General features: G+C 40.5%; 1 protein-coding gene across 10 annotated transcripts in view; it reads left to right on the top strand.

The window, feature by feature from the left end:
• The window catches only part of pitpnm3 (PITPNM family member 3), a 626,734-nt gene that overhangs the window by 261,860 nt on the left and 346,970 nt on the right, over nucleotides 1-17,904 (top strand). For 7 of the 10 annotated variants that reach the window (XM_073053473.1, XM_073053467.1, XM_073053472.1 and 4 more), the window contains one exon: nucleotides 12,297-12,404. The exons of 2 other annotated variants lie outside the window; for them this stretch is intronic. In XM_073053473.1, the coding sequence (XP_072909574.1) occupies nucleotides 12,297-12,404 (108 nt within the window). Of the gene's footprint in view, nucleotides 1-684; nucleotides 768-12,296; nucleotides 12,405-17,904 lie in introns of all 10 variants that reach the window. One more of the 10 variants, XM_073053475.1, reaches the window with a different exon arrangement.

Here is a 17,904-nt window from a genome sequence, read left to right as displayed (position 1 = left end):
ATTCTTTCTTTTCTCCTCTTCCATCAGGCAGAAGATACAAAAGCCTAAAAGTGCGTACCACCATGTTCGAGGATAGCTTCTACTCCGCCATTATAAGATTATTGAATAGTTCTCTTGTGTGATAAATTGGACTCTTGACCTCACAATCTAGCTCGTTATGATTTTGCACCTTAATGTTAACCTGGACCACACTTTCTCTGTAGCTGTCACACTTTATTCTGTGGTGTTTTATTGTTCTACCTTGTACTACCTCAATGCATTGTTAATAATCTGATATGCATGAACAGTACGCAGGCCAAGCTTTCCATTGTACCTCAGTACATGTGACAATAATAGAACAAAATCAACATCAATAAAGGACCAGTTGCAGATGAGCATGTGATATAATGTGTACGTAAAGCCTGTCTGGGTGAATGTTCCATTGTATGTATCAGTGAATATTTCAGATATCAAGTGAAGCTTGCAGTGATGTGTTCAGTGAGCAAAGAGGTTGAGTGATCAAATAAGCATCAAGTTGACTGAATTGAGAACACAGTGCTGGTATAAATAGTTATCTGTATAATTATATATATGTATCTGAATAGTTGATATTTTGTACGAATTACTTAAATGACCAAGTAGTGCATGATTGCATGAACAACTTATCGTCAAAGTTGTGACCATTGGTAATTTCCTTTCCATCAGTGACTTGGGGCTCAACATTGACTCGAAACTCAACTAGACCAACTACATAAGGATTGGGGCTACATGAGCAGGTCGGAGATGGGGTATGTTATGGCACATCCTGACATCCAAAGATTTTCAATTATCTACAAGGCAGAAGTCAGTAGTGAATAATCTTTATTTGCCCAGGTTGTGCCCAGTGTAATCTGAAACACATTCAAGAAGCTAATCAACATGCAGGACAAAATAATCCATTTGATGAACAGCACGTCAACCTAATTGAAAAGGTAATCCCTCTATCATTGACACATAATGCAAAAAAAATACTGCCATGTTCACCATCTACAACATGCAATCTGATAACCTACCTCAGGTACTCCAAACCCCTGATCTGTACTGGTTAAGTTCAAGTTCAAGTTTATAGTCATTCAAGCATGCACATGTACACAGCTAAATGAAACCATGTTCCTCAGGGACAAAGGTGCAGAACACAGTAAATATATCAGATGCAACACATAAAATAATATCAACACGTTGAGAAAGTAAACGTGTGTAAATGTCCGTAATGGCGGGAAAGAGACCCTGATGATCTTCTCAGCTGACCTCACTATCTGCTGCAGGGTCTTGCGATCCGAGACGGTGCAATTTCTGAACCAGGCAATGATGCAGCTGCTCAGGATGCTCTCAATACAACCCCTGTAGAATGTGATGAGGATGGGGGGTGGGAGATGGACTTTCCTCAGCCTTCGCAGAAAGTAGAGACGCTGCTGGGCTTTCTTTGCTATGGAGCTGGTGTTGAGGGACCAGGTGAGATTCTCTGCCAGGTGAACACCAAGAAATTTGTTGCTCTTAGCGATCTCTACCGAGGAGCTGTTGATGTTCCGCGGGTAGTGGTCGCTCTGTGCCCTCCTGAAGTCAACAACCATCTCTTTTGTTTTGTTCACATTAAGAGACAGGTTGTTGGCTCTGCACCAGTCTGTTAGCTGCTGCACCTCCTCTCTGTATGCTGACTCATTGTTCTTGCTGATGAGACCCACTATGGTCGTGTCATCGGCGAACTTGATGATATGGTTCGAGCTGTGTGTTGCAGCACAGTCGTGGGTCAGCAGAGTGAACAGCAGTGGACTGAGCACACAGCCCTGGGGAGCCCCCGTGCTCGGTGTGATGGTGTTGGAAATGCTGCTCCTGATCCGGACTGACTGAGGTCTCCCACTCAGGAAGTCTAGGATCCAGTTGCAGAGGGAGGTGTTTAGGCCCAGTAGGCTCAGCTTTCCAGTCAGTTTCTGAGGGATGATTGTGTTGAATGCTGAACTGAAGCCTATGAACATCATTTGAACGTAAGTGTCTTTTTTGTCCGGGTGGGTTAGGGCCAGGTGGAGGGTGATGGCAATGGCGTCATCTGTTGAGCAGTTGGGACAGTACACAAACTGCAGGGGGTCCTGAGGAGCTGAGGTAAATGAACAAGGACCATCAGACTGGGTAACTGCTTCTTCTCCCCAGCTGTGAGACTTCTGAACAGCCTGCAACTACTGAGTACACATGATCTATGACAGCATCAGTATAGCATTATACTGCATCATTGCCTGGTTTGGAAATTGCACCGTCTCGGATCGCAAGACCCTGCAGCAGATAGGTCAGCTGAGAAAATTATCGGGGTCTCTCTTCCCGCCATTACGGACATTTACACTACACGCTGCATCCGCAAAGCAAACAGCATTATGAAGGACCCCATGCACCCCTCATACAATCTCTTCTCCCTCTTGCCATCTGGGAAAAGGCACCGAAGCTTTCGGGCTCTCACAACCAGACTGTGTAACAGTTTCTTCCCCCAAGCTATCAGACTCCAGAGCCTGGACTGACACCTTACTGCCCTATTGTCTTGTTTATTATTTATTGTAATGACTGCACTGTTTTGTGCACTTTATGCAGTCCTAGGTAGGTCTGTAGTCCAGTGTAGCTTTTTTCTGTGTTGTTTTTTACGTAGTTCAGTCTAGTTTTTGTACTGTGTCATGTAACACCATGGTCCTGAAAAACGTTGTCTCATTTTTACTGTGTACTGTACCAGCAGTTATGGTTGAAATGACAATAAAAAGTGCCGTGACTTGACTTCTGCCTGATGGGAGAAGGTCAGAGAGGTTGTGAAATGGAATGGAAGGGTCCTTGACAAAGCTGAAGACTCTGCAAAGGCATTATTTCTTTTGTATGTCCAGGGTGAGAGGGAGGGAGACCTCAGTGACTCTCAGCGGTCCTCACAATCTGTGGCAGTGTCCTGCAGTCAGATGCCTTTCCATTCCCAAACGATACGCGTGGTTAGGACACTTTCAATGGTGCCCCAGTAGAATATGGTTAGAATGGTGGTGGGAGCTTTGCTCGTCTCAGTCTCCTCAGGAAGTGGAGGCACTGCTGTGCTTTCTTGACTAAAGAGGTGCTGTTGAGGGACCATGTGAGATCATCTGTGATGTGCACTCGAAGAAAGGATGCTGCTGATTCTCTCCACAGAGGAGCCGATGATGTGCAGTAGGGAGGAGGGAGCGGTTAGTCTGCACCTTCTTGAATCCCACAATCATCTTTTTAGTCTTGTCTGTGTTGATACTTAAGTTGTCGTGTTTGGACCAGTCTCTCCACTTTCTGTATGCTGACTCATCATTGTTGCTGAAGAGGCCTGCCAAGGTTGTGTCATCAACGAACTTAATGATATAGTTAGAGCTGCATCTGTCAATAGAGTCATGTATTAGCAATGTGAACAGCAGCGGGCTGAGCATACAGCCCTGGTGGGAGGAGTGGTTGACTCCATATTCAGCATGATGGAGCCTGTCTAGAAGGATAAGGGGAGCAGGCACATGGGAACAATGCCACATCTAGGTTCCCTCCATTTTCAATGCTGTCCTGATTCTGGGTATATCACTAGTCCTTCATCATTGCTGGGTCAAAATCCTTGAAGTTCCTCCTCAACAGTGTTGTTGGAGAACCTTCAAAAGCACTGCATGGTTAACGATGGTGGTTTACTACCATCTTCTCAAGGACAATGATGGATAAGCAATACATGCTGGCTTTACTGACAATAGATCTCAAAACAATTAATTGAAATAAAATCCTCATTGTTCTCTGGACCAGTTGAGTGCACGTTATATGAGGAATTGGACCGTAAACCAAATGGTATCACTGAAGACTGGAGCTTCAAATTGAGGACTTGGGGAGCACATTGTGCAGAATTACCACAGAGACAGAATTTAAAATTTTATTTCTTAAATTGAGTCCTGAAGGTTGCACATCTGAAGTAAATCATAAAATCCTGAAACTGGTAAAAGGAAAATGAGTATCTTGACAAGTGAGTCTTTTCGAGGCAAAGTTCAAAGGGCAGCTTTGACAGAAGCTACAATATTTTAGAGAGTTATGTATTTGTTGAACATAGTGAGCTTTACAGTCAAAATTGAGATTGCAAACAATTTAAAATAAATGATGACAGGTTGCCATTGAAAAGCATTTTTTTCTCTAAATAACCATAAACAAGCTAGGTATCATTGAAATAAATTAATTTTCCCTCCAAAGAGTTATACATTTATTTAGTAGATAACATCCCAAAGCACTTTTCAGTCATAACATTTATTCTAATGTGTGGTGGCACACAGAATGGTCCAATATCAAACAAAACAATCTCTTCCTGCCTGCAACTGTACGGACTTGTCAAACTTGCGAGACACGCCCATAGCTCCAGTGGTTGCTCCAGAGTTGAAATCTTTATTTTGTTCCTATATTTGCAATCAGCAGACATACAGTTAAGCATTATTGAGTGTTATCTCAGCTATGATATCACTTATGCCAACCCCAAATCTACAAACTGGCACAAAATAAGCAAGAATATGGAACTTATTCCCTTCGTTTGTAGCACGCCCCCACTAATGTGACTAGTTACCATAAAAAACATGATAAACCAACAGCACAGAACATATGGCTCCTATATAAGTTATAGCCAACATCCTTAGAGAGGTGCAGATATCTGTAGTGTGCACGCCAATGTTCCATTGCAAGTTGAGTCTCATTCTCCTTCTTGTCCTTGGACTGAAGTGGAATCAATGGTCTAAATAGACTCATATTGTAAATAAAAATGTAAAATATAATGTAATGTGAGTTCTGGTGGAGCGATGACACAACGTTTGGAGGTGTTGTGGACAGTGTGGAGGGCTGTCAGAGGTTACAGTGGGACATTGATAGGATGCAAAACTGGGCTGAGAAGTGGAAGATGGAGTTCAACCCAAATAAGTGTAAGGTGGTTCATTTTGGTAGGTCAAATATGATGGCAGAATATAGTATTAATGGTAAGACTCTTGGTATGGAGGATCAGAGGGATCTTGGGGTCCGAGTCCATAGGACGCTCAAAGCAGCGGCACAGGTTGACTCTGTGGTTAAGAAGGCATATGGTGCATTGGATTTAAGGAGCAGTAAGGAAGTATGAACAGAAGAACATCCAGAATAGAAGCATTAGTTTGCAGAGAATGCAAAGTGGCCTGGCAAAGACTGGTGAAATGGGTGTATACCTATTTATATTGGTGGGTAGTTTGTCAGGTCGAGTGTATTGTCATGTGTACAAAGACAATGAAGTTCTTACTTGCAGCAACATTACAGTCATTTAGGTAGAGTTGGTTGATATTGGGAACCATATTTGCATTGCTACAAATTCCTTGGCTCAGTAAATGTTTACCAGGATGCTGTCTGGACCACGGGGCATATGTTATAATGAGAGACTGGACAAAGTTGGGTTGCTTTCTCAATAGCGGTGCAGACTGAGGGGTGATTATGAGAGGGATTAATAGAGTATCTTTTTCCCGCAGTTAAAATATCTAATAGCAGAGGGCATGCATTTAAGGTGAGGGAGTAAGTTCAAAGGAGACGTGTGGGGCAATTTTTTCACGGAGAGTCGTGGGTGCCCAGAGGTGGTATTGGAGGCAAATATCACCGAGGTTAATCAGAATCCAAGTTTAATATTACTAGCATATGTATAGTATGAAATTTGTTGCTTCGTGGCAGCAGTACATTGCAATAATAATAATTACAAAGTACAGTAAGAAATATGTTAATGTCCATTCAGAAATCTGGTGGTGGAGGGGAAGAAGCTGTTCCAGTGTCTTCCGGCTCCTGTATCTTCTTGATGGTAGCAACGAGAAGTGGACATGCCCTTGGTCATGGGGTCTGTAATGATGGCCGCCACCTTTTTGAGGTTTTTTTGAAGGTGCCCTGGATGCTGGGGAGGCGAGTGCCCGTGATGGAACTGCTGAGTTCACAACTTTCTGCAGCTTTATCCAATCCTGTGCGGTGGCCCCTCCATAAAAGACAGAGATGCAACCAGACAGAATGCTCTCGATGGTAGATCTGTTAGAATTTGTGAGTATCTTTGGTGGCATATCATTTCTCCTCAAACTCCTAGTGAAATATAGATGCTGTCGTGCTTTCTTTGTAATTGCATCAATATATTGGGCTCCCAGATAGACACTTGAATATGTGGGAAGTGGAGGGGTGTGTCTAATGTGTAGATAAAAGAAATAAGTTTAATTGGGTATTTGATTACTAATTTAATTAGTTCAGTACAACATTGTGGGCCATAGGGCCTGTTCCTGGGCTGTTCTGTTTACTGGTTTGACTGTAGTTATTGAATGTCATGGATGATGTCAATTAGATTTCTGTTGGAAGACTTTGTGGTGTTAAACCCTTTTATTTTAAACAAAAGGAGGTTATCTACGGTGATTCAGGAAAACTGGAGCATAGCATTTGGCAAAACCATATATGATAAAAGTAACAGATTTTGGTTGCTGAGGATCAGTAAGAAATTGCATTCCATTCACAAACAACTGAGCCTTTCTGATGCCCCTGTGTCTGTTCTCTAATGTGATTTTATCTTTCAACACCCAGTTATTGCAGAGTGCAATGTTTTTGTGTACTGAGGAACAGTGTGAGTAGTATTTTAATTGCACCATGAAAAACTGAAACTTGTCTTTCATTTTGCACAATTGTTAAATTGGCAAGCATGTTGAAGCAGGGGATTAACTATACTATTGGGTTTGATTAGCATAGTAGCATTATAGGTTCCTTCCCATTCAAAGAGTATTTTTGAACTGTAGCTTGTGATATTCATGTTGAACATTGATGAACATTTAAAATAGGAAAATAAGAAAGTAATAAGTTTTTAGAGAAAAAAAGGGTATGCAAAGCTAATAGACTGCTGTTTTCACTGATAAGAAGGCGCTATTAGCAATGTCACTTTTTTAAAAAACATTTGCTTCATATTTACAGCCTCATTTTTTCTAATGGATTTTTCAATTGAGGTTACCATGGCAACTGTCAAATCACTTTTCCCTACTGTACTATATCTGAAATGAAATAATTTATTTGTCTGATTGGGGTATTTCCTTCAAGTTCTATGACTTTTCCATACCAAATTACAAAGCTTTGGGGCGAGAAATTAGCTTGAATTGAACCAGTGAAGAGATTTATTTAAAGACAGCCTTAACTCTCTAAGACCATATGACATAGGAGCAGAATTAGGCTGGTAGGCCCAATGCGTCTGCTCTGCCATTCCATCATGGCCAATTATTATCCCTCTCAAAGCCATTCTCCCAAGTTCTCAATGTAACTTTTGATGCTCATACTATTCAAGAACCTAGTAATCCCAGCTTTAAATATACACAATGACGACTTCCACAGCCTTCTGAAGCAGTGAATTCCACAGGATCACCACCCTCCAGCTAACGGAATTCTTCCTCATCTTTGTTCTATGGGATGTCCTTGTATCCTGAGACTACGCCCTCTGATCCCAGACTCCCCTCCTATAGGAAGAATTCTCTGAATGTCCATTCTATTTAGGTCTCTCAACATTTGAGAGGTTTCAGTGAGATTTCCCCTCTTATCCTTCTAAGCTCCAGTGTGTAGAGGCACAGAGCCATCAATTGTTAACCCTTTCATTTCTGGCATCATTCTCGGGAGCTTCTTCCGGACCATTTCCAATGCCAGCACATCCTTTCTTTGATTAAGGGCCCAAATCCACTCACAATATTCTTAAGAGCAGTCTGATCAATGCCTCAACATTACATCCTTGCTTTTATATTCTACTCCTCTTGAAATGAATGATAATATTGCATTTACCTTCCTTATATTTGCATTTGCTCCCTGTTTAGAAAATACACTATGCCTTTATCCTTTCTATCAAAATGCATGACCATATCCTTCGTTACACTATATTCCATCCGCCACTTCTTTGCTCATTCTCTTTATCTGTTTAATTCCCAAGGCAGACTCCTTGTTTCCTCAACACTACCTGCTCCTCCACCTACACTTGGTCATGCCATCAATTCCATCATCCAAGTCATTGATAAATGACATGAAAAGAAGCGGTCCCAACATTGGCCCCTGTGGAATACCACTAGTCACCAGCAGCTAACCAGAAAAGGCCCCATTTATTCGCACTCTTTGACACCTGCCATTCAGCTAATCTTCAGCCCATGGTAATATCTTTCCTGTAATACTATGAACTCATCTTGTTGTGCAGCCTCATGTGCAGTACCTTGTGAAAGACCTTCTAAAAATTGAAATAAGCAATATCCACTGACTCTCCTTTGTCTGCCCTGTCTGTTTTTTTCTACAAAGAATTCCAACAAATTTGTCAGGAAAGGTTTTCCCTTAAGGAACCCATGCTGACTTCAGCCTATTTTATCATGTACCCCAAAGTACCCTGAAACCTCATCCTTAATAATGGACTCCAACTTCGTCACAACTACTGAAGTCAGGCTAACTGATCTATAAATTCCTGCTTTTTTCACTTCCTCCTTTCTTAAAGAAACACACTATGTTTTTGTTTTTGTTTTTGCGGCTGGTTGCTTGAAAACAACCTTGAGGCTTTGCCTGGGTAGTCAGTCCTTAATGACTGGCAAAGGGAGAGTAGCCCTTAAGTGTCCAACTTAAAGCCCGGCTTACGTATTGACCTGATGGCTGTTTCTCTAGTTCAGGGGTTCCCAACCTTCTTATGCCATGGACCCCTAACTGAGGGGGGTCCATGGACCACAGCTTGGGAACCCTTGCTTGAGTTAAAATAATTATAATAGGAATATTAAGTGAAATAAACAAAAGTAATCAAAAACAATCATAACTGCTTCTTAATCTTAGTTTCTTATTGCAAAGTGTGAGTCCCAGGCAAATGAATGGCACTTTTCTTCCATAGCTGCCTTAAAGCTGCAGAATGAGATGCAAGGTGTATCTGGCTACTCAGCACAAGAAGGGTTAGGGTCACTTCCGGACTCAATGGCAGAGTCAATTTGTAGAGTGAGAAGTTAGACGCCTGTGCTTAATAACACTTCCAGTAATTCACAGTGTTTAGACATTGGGCACATGCTGTTCTGTGGAAAGTCGTCACCAGTGATTCTCTCAGAAACTTGCTCCCGGTGCCAACCTAGCATGCTCACAACTTACTAATTCTAACTCGTATATCTTTGGAATGCGGGAATAAACCTGAGTACCAGCAGGAAAGCCACGTGGTCACAGGGAGAATGTCCAAACTCCTTCCCAGCAGCAGCAGGAATTGAATCACAACCTTACAACTGGCTCTGTAGTGATGTTACATTAACTGTACATGGTCACGGAGGTATGTGCAAACTTCACACAGACAGCACAGGACAGAATTGAAATTCTGTTGATGGAGCTGTGAGACAGCTGCACTACCCATGTGATGGATATTCGCTTCTTGAGCCGGGGGCCCACTTGTTTTTGCCAGGTTTAGTTCTCCATTGGGTAGATGGAGCTCGACGGCCTGGGAAGGCAGTCCATCTAAGAGAGGGAAACTCTGATTTCAAACCTCCGCTGCCTTGTGGCCATACCCACTCATGGGGAAGGCTTCGGGAGTAAACCCTGAGGACAAATCCGGAGCTGGAGTCCCTAAGGCAGTCCGACGTTGCCTTCAACCTCGTTCTGGCAACTCCTGCGACGACACTGGTGCCAAGCTGTATTGGCTCTTGCCCTTCCCTTGGACAACATCAGTGGCATGAAGAGGGGAGACTTGCTGCTTGGGCAACTGCAGGTCTTCCATACAACCTTGTCCAGGCCTGCGCCCTGGAGAGGGTGACTGAAGCAAGACTTTCCAGGCGCAGATCCATGGTCTCGCGAGACTAACAGATGCCATCCAGTTTGCTAAGCACAGCAGATACCACATGTAAAGATCAAACAGTTGTAAGTTAAACTGCCAACTAATATTTATTGTTTAGCTTCTGGTCTTAAACGGGAGCCAGTCTTCAGTTACTAATGCAAAATGGCAAGCAGCGATCAGCTTGAATATGAAAACACAGCTTTGCAAACAACCTCTGTCTTATTGCTGCTCAAGCGGTGCAGTATAAGACAATAGATTATTTATTTGGGCTTGTTTCAAAGTAGACAATGCTGAACAAGTTGTTTAATTCAAGTAAGCTTGTAGATCATATGAGACAATCACTTAGCATATTAGTAACTGGTCTGTTAATAGCTGGGAAGTTTGTATACTTGTGGAATCAGCTTCACAGCATTAATTGTGGATAGATAGGATCTGTGTCTCCAAGAAGCTTTCAACTTTCTGTAGAGAGGGTAGCTGAGAAAATAGCACATGTGTGTGAAGTTACCCACATGGCAAAGAAGCTGTATAAATGATGGGAATAGTTCAAGTTAATCAGGAATGGGGTAAAGAACATCAAGAAGCATGAAAGGAACATGGGATGAGATAGGGTTCTTCCTTCTGCCTTCAATTTCAGTGATGGATGAATGGTTCATCTGCATCATTGGTATGCCCTTTTAGCTAATAGGAGTTTTACCGCTGTTTTGGAAATACTTTGTGTGTGTTAAAAATGGTTTGCACTTAGGAAGTCTTTTATAAGATAGAATTCCTTTTTGAGTTTTAAATGTGTTTTAAGAACTTGTTTTGGATTTAAAGGTGTATCACTGAAAATAAATGAACTGTGTTTTAAACTACTTTATTAGTTGGAAGTATCTTCTCCATGGTAGAGTGGGTAGGGGCAGCTAAACTCACTGAGGAGAATAAACAAGGAAGTGAAGTAGTTTTTGAAGTTTGGGTAGTTGCAGTATAACCTCACTTAAGTGGGGGTACTCATGACTATTTATATCAGATAATGCTTAAGGTCTTGGTTTGAATTTAGAATGTCACAGTTAGCAAACCCAATACCATCACAGCCACTGCACCACTGTACCACCTATTGTCCAAGGGGTATGTTTACCAACAATCTTGTGACTCATAAGAATTTGTATAAAAACCTGAAGTCAGGACAAAATTTATCAGTACCTTCCACATCACTCTTTGTAGACATTGGCAGCTAAACCTATTTTACAATTGTAATTTATAATTATACCAGCTACCAGAAGAAGTCAACGATATTGAACAGAATTGATATTTTAAGTAGTAGAATTTGAAAGCAGTTCTGCAACGCTTCATAGAGGGGGAAGAGCGTGACAAGGCACAGAAGAAGTCATCCCATCCATTGCAACCAAAGACGACCGCAGTTATGATGACTACATGTACCACTGGACATGGTCTTCTGAGGGGAAGAGAGTGGAACTGCCTCCGTGCGACAGCTTTACCACTTTGAAAAACTCTTCCGTACAGGTTTCTTTGTTGAGATGGAGAGTAATCAATTAATCAATCAGAATTAAGGATGGAAGAAAGTAGGAGAAACAAGTTCCAAAATAGTCGCATGGCAATCAAATCTGTGTGGCACAATGATTGATTTTTACCATCTGCCTGTGTTGCATACTCTCTGGGTGGACGCTCCAGTGCACTTGCACCCCTACTAGTGGTGTCTGTGATAATTGACTATCACAGTGGGCACTATTGTGGAACTGAAATGGTATACCTGCCATCCAAAGCAAAAGGTCTCAGATTCTGATTTTTTCTTTCCCTCAGCACATTTATAGCAATGGCAACAGTTCTCTTAGCTGGCAGGAGAGCTTCAGACAGCAATTGCAACATAGAAGTTCTTGTAGTCTAGTATATCTCTGAACATCGTTCGATAGCTTTATTTCTCTAAACAATTTCTGAATGATTCGCACACAGCTTTTGAGCTTGAGTTTGTTTTCAAATCATTTACGTTTGCTGTAACATTTCTGGTGTTAGAGGTAATAAGCTTATGGGTTGAGTATAATTAGGACCTATGAAGTAAGTGATAAAATGTTGCTGTGCAACCATCTGCTGATGTCATTTGTCAGTGAACATATGAAGACGACCAGCTGCCAACATTTTACAAAACAACTAGGGTGTCTGCTCAAAAACCACATTAGGATTAAAAGTTTATATGCTTTGAATGGCATTGTATTGTTTGTTTATTATATTTAACCATAATTATGGGAAGGCCTTCAGAATAATTTTAAATTCACTTGTTAAAATGTATTGAGCTTCAGTTGGAGCTCTTATGCCAGACACTGGATCAGTAATGGGCACTTGCAAATGTTCTAAAAATTCTCATGCATTTTGACTTAATGAATATTTGAATATTTTAAACAGTGAATTAAACCTGTACAATTGAATTTTATTACTGAACCACAGTTCCAAGGTAGAAATGAATGGCATTTACAGAGTATGAATAACAGTTTGTGTTGCAACTTTCATCTATTTGCAGATGAGGTGATGGAAAGTAAAAATGCTCTTCTGCTAGGGATGAGCACATGGAACTCAAATGATCTGGTGGAACAGATTGAGACAATAGGGAAGTTGGATGATGGCCAAGGTAAGAATGACTTGTTGAGAATCTGCATACATCATCTCTGCAATGCTGTCCAGTTGCTGAATCACAGCTAACCTCAAGTTTTAGATTATTTAGTTTCATTTTGTTTGCATGTGATTTTTACTTTACTTGTTAACTATGGATTTGTAACATTTGAGCAGGAAGTGGCAATTGAATGGTTCTAATCACCGGCAGTCTTCAGAGGATGTACCATAATTGTGGTGTTGGGAGCAAAAGCCAGGTTTTGCACGTCATCCATTTTAGACTGAACCTTGATAGACTTTTCTTGTTATGGAATGCAATTTAGAAACCTAAATACATTTAATCAAGAATTGACATCATAATTCAAACCAATTAGGAAACGATATAGCAGGCAGCAGTCATATAATTGTGCTTAAAGATCTTATTCTAAGATTTATACATGCCACTGGTAATTTAAATGTGAATTACCATGAAAGAATATAAATTTTTTAGCAAAGTACTGACATCAAAAGGTGAAAATATTGTGGTGTTTTACAGTGGAAAATGTGTTAATAGCAGGAAGGTTGGGTAGTGGGATAATAACATCATAAATGTAAGAAATGGAAGAAAACCATTTGGTTCGCTGTAACTGTGTGCATGCGTGCGCGTGTGTGTATGTTGAATTAAAGTAAGCATAACTAGAAGCATTGGAGTTAATAAAAGGAATTTTATGTTCTCCCGGTCTATGTGTTATTTAACTAAAAAGCATTAGGTACAAGTTTCTGAAATCACATACAGAGCCAACCAAAAGATACCTAGCAACTAGAGAATAGATTTAAAATTCAATGAATGAAAATCTTAGTCTCACTAAATGACCATGTTGGAAAAAGTATGAGAAACAAAGGGTGTTAGATCTGAAGTCCATTCAATTGTATAGAGTCTGTATTTTTATTGATGAGTTTGTAAAATGTTCTGGTTGAAGTATAGGGAATCTACTTCACCTTTGGTACTTGGCAAGTATTCTGACTGAAATTCTATTTTGCTTCAAAATACTTTATAGTCATGATCTATTGCATGTTTTTATATCCCCGTCACTGAATTGTAAGAGCTATTTCTCCATTTCTAAACACTCCAAGAAAACTAGCTGAAGCTAAATTGCATATAGCTAACCAAGACCTCTTGAAATGGATAACTTTGAAGCATTGGAATTTTTTTTGGCATGTAATTATACAACTTAAGGTGACTTACAAAGACTACATAATGGAGAAAACAGGGTAGACAATACACAGCTTACCGTAATTACTCAGTTCAAACACTGAGCGGTCAATATTAAGAAACCTACAAAGCAGCCATTATATCACTTTTACAGTAGCAGTTCCTTGTGCTATTGTTGGTCTTGGCAGAAATGGATTTTCACCCATACACAGACGAAAATAATCTTAATTGTTAAAAAATGGTATTCATCAATCTGCACTCTTGTAACAACAAAACAGATTGTATTTTCCAGTGATTATTTTCTTATGAATATGATGTTATTGCCAAATAAATATGAATTAAAACAGGCAATATCTATTGATTGATGTATTTGTATTTTTTTACATTCAGACGGCTGATTATATAAAGCTTCTAATGATTTACTGTCTTTCATAATTTGCCTCCACACTTCTAAGCTTGTGTAATCATGAAAATCCAAACCAATAATAATTGAAATAAGTACCTAAAAATAACACTCAATTTTATCTGCTGAAATAGTTTCTTTCCAAATAAAAAGCTTTGAATTATGCCAAGCTTAGCTGCTGTCCACAGAGAGGCTGAATCCTGGAGCAGCATTTCTGAGCTTTGCTACAGTTCATTGCCGACTTAACGCGACAAGTCACCTGTTGCTGCATCATTGTTAATTTGCTAAAGTAGAGTTTCAAAGAAAGAATTAAATTACGGTACATTGTACTGTTGCTGGCTTCACAGAAAGTACTTCCGTTACTGATTACCACATGATTGTCTTTTTTCTTCGTTCTCCAAAATCTCCTCTTTTCAGTCAGTTAGATGACACTTGGTAGAATGAGATGTTTGCAACTTTACAAATGGAAATGGATTTGGAACTTGAGCTGGTAATGATTTACCTAGTGTGTTTGGACACCACTTGGCACAGGTCAGCTAACCACTTCTTGTCCTTGGCAGCAATTTAAATGAGCTACTTTAAATTTCCCATTGTTTGAAAAGCTATTGCATAATTTGCCAAGACTTCCTGGAAAAAAAAGGGATTTGATTCAACTGTTTCAATTTGGCTGGGGAAGATGGATGAGTAAACTTGGGCTTGGGCTCGAGCAGTGAGTCTCTTGGGACTGAGATGAAGGCAATTGTCTCAGGCTTATTTTCAAGGAGATTTCGTAAACCACAGGCAGTAGTTTCCTCTATGATACCGCTGGAAATCTATTGAAAGAATAGGGTAACAGGTATAAAGAATTGTAATTACATAGCCATAAATTTCACTTTTCCCTCTCAAATCTCTATCCCAGAGGTTCCCAACATAGTTCCACAGTCCCCTTACTTAATGGTATTGAAAAGAAGTCATTAGAAAGATTAGCAACCGCTGTTCTATCCCCGCTACCGCAGGGAGATCAGAGTGAGTGTGTGTGTGTGTGTGTGTGTGTGTGTGTGTGTGTGTGTGTGTGTGTGTGTGTGTGTGTGTGTGTGTGTGTGTGTGTGTGTGTGTGTGTGTTCTCGTGTTTGTGTTCTAACCAGCTCAGCAGACAGAAAGGGAGAGATGGTGGTGGACACTGGAAAGCCAGTAACATACTTCCTTTGTGATGGTATTGGGTTTCCTGTCCGTGACGTTCTGAACTCCAATGAAGGTCTTAAGCCATATCCAATATATATATATAGCAATGGGGTCCCCTTAGTAAAGGGAGGTTATATTGTAGCCATCTAACCTTCAAAGGCTAGATCACTTCTCTGTTTATCCTTCATGGCAAGTTTAGCTGCCAATGCCCAGTATTTGAGTGGTGTGTTCCCCTTGCCTACCAGAGAGGAGATACTTCCAGCTAACAAAGGAGTTTAAACACAGTTTATTTATTTTTAGTGATGCACATTTACATTTAGGTAAAATTCTGAAAACACATTTAAAACCTGCAGAGGATTTCTGTCTTGTAAAATATTTCCAAATTGCAAATGATATCCAAAACACAGGCACAATTCTTATTAGCTAAAAAGACATACCAATGAGTTGCAGATAAACAAGGCATTCATTGCAGAACTTGAAGGCAGAGAAATGGATTCTAGTCATCCCATCTGTCTGTCAATCTTCTTGTTGTTCCTTGACCATTCCTAACAAGCCAGACTGCTCTCTGATATTTATACCATTTTTCTTGTTACTTGGTGGCTTCACACAGATAGTCTAAAGGTTTCTGGAGACAGAAATCCCATACACCCAACTTCAGTGCTGTGAGGGCTGACTTTCTGAGTACACAATCTCTGAACTATTGATAGATCAGCTATGATGTGCTAAATGATAGTATCAGTCTGATCTGCAAACTTCCTTGAACTAAAAAACTTTAGGCAATTTTGTCTGGTTTGATACAAGCCCAGTTAACTTAACCCCATTGTCTTACACTGCATCTCCTGAGCAGCCAGCACTGTGCTACGGGCAAACAGCCGCTACTCTATAGATAGAGCTGTTTGTTTGCAAGGGTCTCTTTTTAACTTCGGACTGATTACTGCTTGTAATTTACTTTTAAGAACTGAAAACAGGTCCTTGTTTATAACAAAAAGCTGAACAAAGAATATTGGTTGGACGTTTAACTTACTCAAAAACAACTCTTTGCTCTCTGGAAGTGCCAACTGCGCTTAGCAATAAAGGTTCCCTGGTCCAGGATGATGAATATCCATTGCAACCTTTGGCCTTTCTATGAAGAAAGACGTCACAATTTTCTGTGCCTGTTCCCTTTAGAATAAATATAAACAATAAATTGCCTAGGTTGCTAATACTGGGACACTTTTGTAGTGGCATCACTCCTTTCCTCTGGTGTCATGGCAGATGGTCAGAATGGGGGATGGGGGATGTTACAATGAACCAGACACCTGTTAACAGGTAAACTGCAGGATCTTACTTGTGACGTGATTCGTCATTGAAGTTCCTGGTGCTCAACTATACTGAAACTCAACAGTATATAACTATTCTTTGCCTCTTCTGTAAAGGATCTCATTCAGCTCTAACCATAAGAATTGGAACTGTCATCTGACGGTCCAATATAATTTGACTTTTTTTTCATTTGAGGTCCTATCCTTCCTGGAAACTTCATGTTCTAAAAGTCTGGATTTGATATTCTTCAACTGTTAGAACAGATATATATTCTGTTTTCTGGGACTTTCACCAGTCCGCTCTGCTCTTGGCCAAGGCTTTTCAGTTTCAGCGGATCAAAGCGCTCCGGCTACTGGATGGAAGCTCATATTCCCAGTATTCTTGTTCAGACCTCTTCACAATCTACATGTATCCTCATTGCAGAAACCAAAGTCCAATCTCTGAAGTAGGAGTGGTTTTCTCTACTCTAAAACTTGTAGTCTTTTAATGAGCAAATACAAAAATGCCAGCTTTGAATAAAAGATTTATAATAAGTATTGAACAGATCACTGTAGTTTACTGCAAGATTATTGCTGTAATTTTTCTTCTTACTCCTGTAGTACCCAGGCAGCACCTTTCACAAAAGATGGCCTGTAGCATAATTCATGTATTAAGTTCCACATATGCATTTCACGAATCCTTTGTGATCATAACAATGAAGTGGTGCAATTGAGTTTCAAATGGCTCTCGTGTTAAGCCCTCTAGACTTGGCTCAACTTTCTAAACTTTAAAATAGACTTTGGTAACAAATGTCTGTCATCTGACACAATAGAACCTTTGTCATCCTCAAATCTAAGTACTTGCATATATCAGTGTTGCTATGCATTGCCCAAGATGGTAGAGGCAACAGGTCTTTCATTTCAAGTTGAAAGTTGAAAGTTCAAAGGACATTTATTATCAAAGCATGTGCATGTCATCTGAGATTCGTTTTCTTGCAGATATGAAGAAACACAATTAAATCACTGAAAAATTACACATGAACAAAAGCAGACAAACTACCAATGTGCAGAAGATGACAACCTGAGCAAATACAGAATGAGAAACAAATAAGCATAATAAGTATATCACACAAAATGCTAGTGGAACGCAGCAGGCCAGGCAGCATCTATAGGAGGAAGCACGGTCGACATTTCGGGCTGAGACCCTTTGTCAGGACTAACTGAAAGAAAAGGTAGTAAGAGATTTCAAAGTAGGTGGGGTGGGGGAAATCCGAAATGATAGAAGACAGGAGGGAGTGGGGGGGGGGGGGAGTGAAGCTAAGAGCTGGAAAGGTGATTGGCAAAAGGGATACAGAGCTGGAGAAGGGAAAGGATCATGGGACAGGAGGCCTAGGGAGAAAGAAAGGGGGAGGGGAGCACCAGAGGGAAATGGAGTACAGGCAAAGAGAAGAAGAAAGGAGGGGGAAATAAATAAATCAGGGATGGG

This window comes from Hemitrygon akajei, chromosome 8, assembly GCF_048418815.1.
Source record: "Hemitrygon akajei chromosome 8, sHemAka1.3, whole genome shotgun sequence".
NCBI lineage: Eukaryota > Metazoa > Chordata > Chondrichthyes > Myliobatiformes > Dasyatidae > Hemitrygon > Hemitrygon akajei.
The sequence above is the reverse complement of the archived record's forward strand: the minus strand, read 5'-3'. Positions and strand labels throughout refer to the sequence as shown.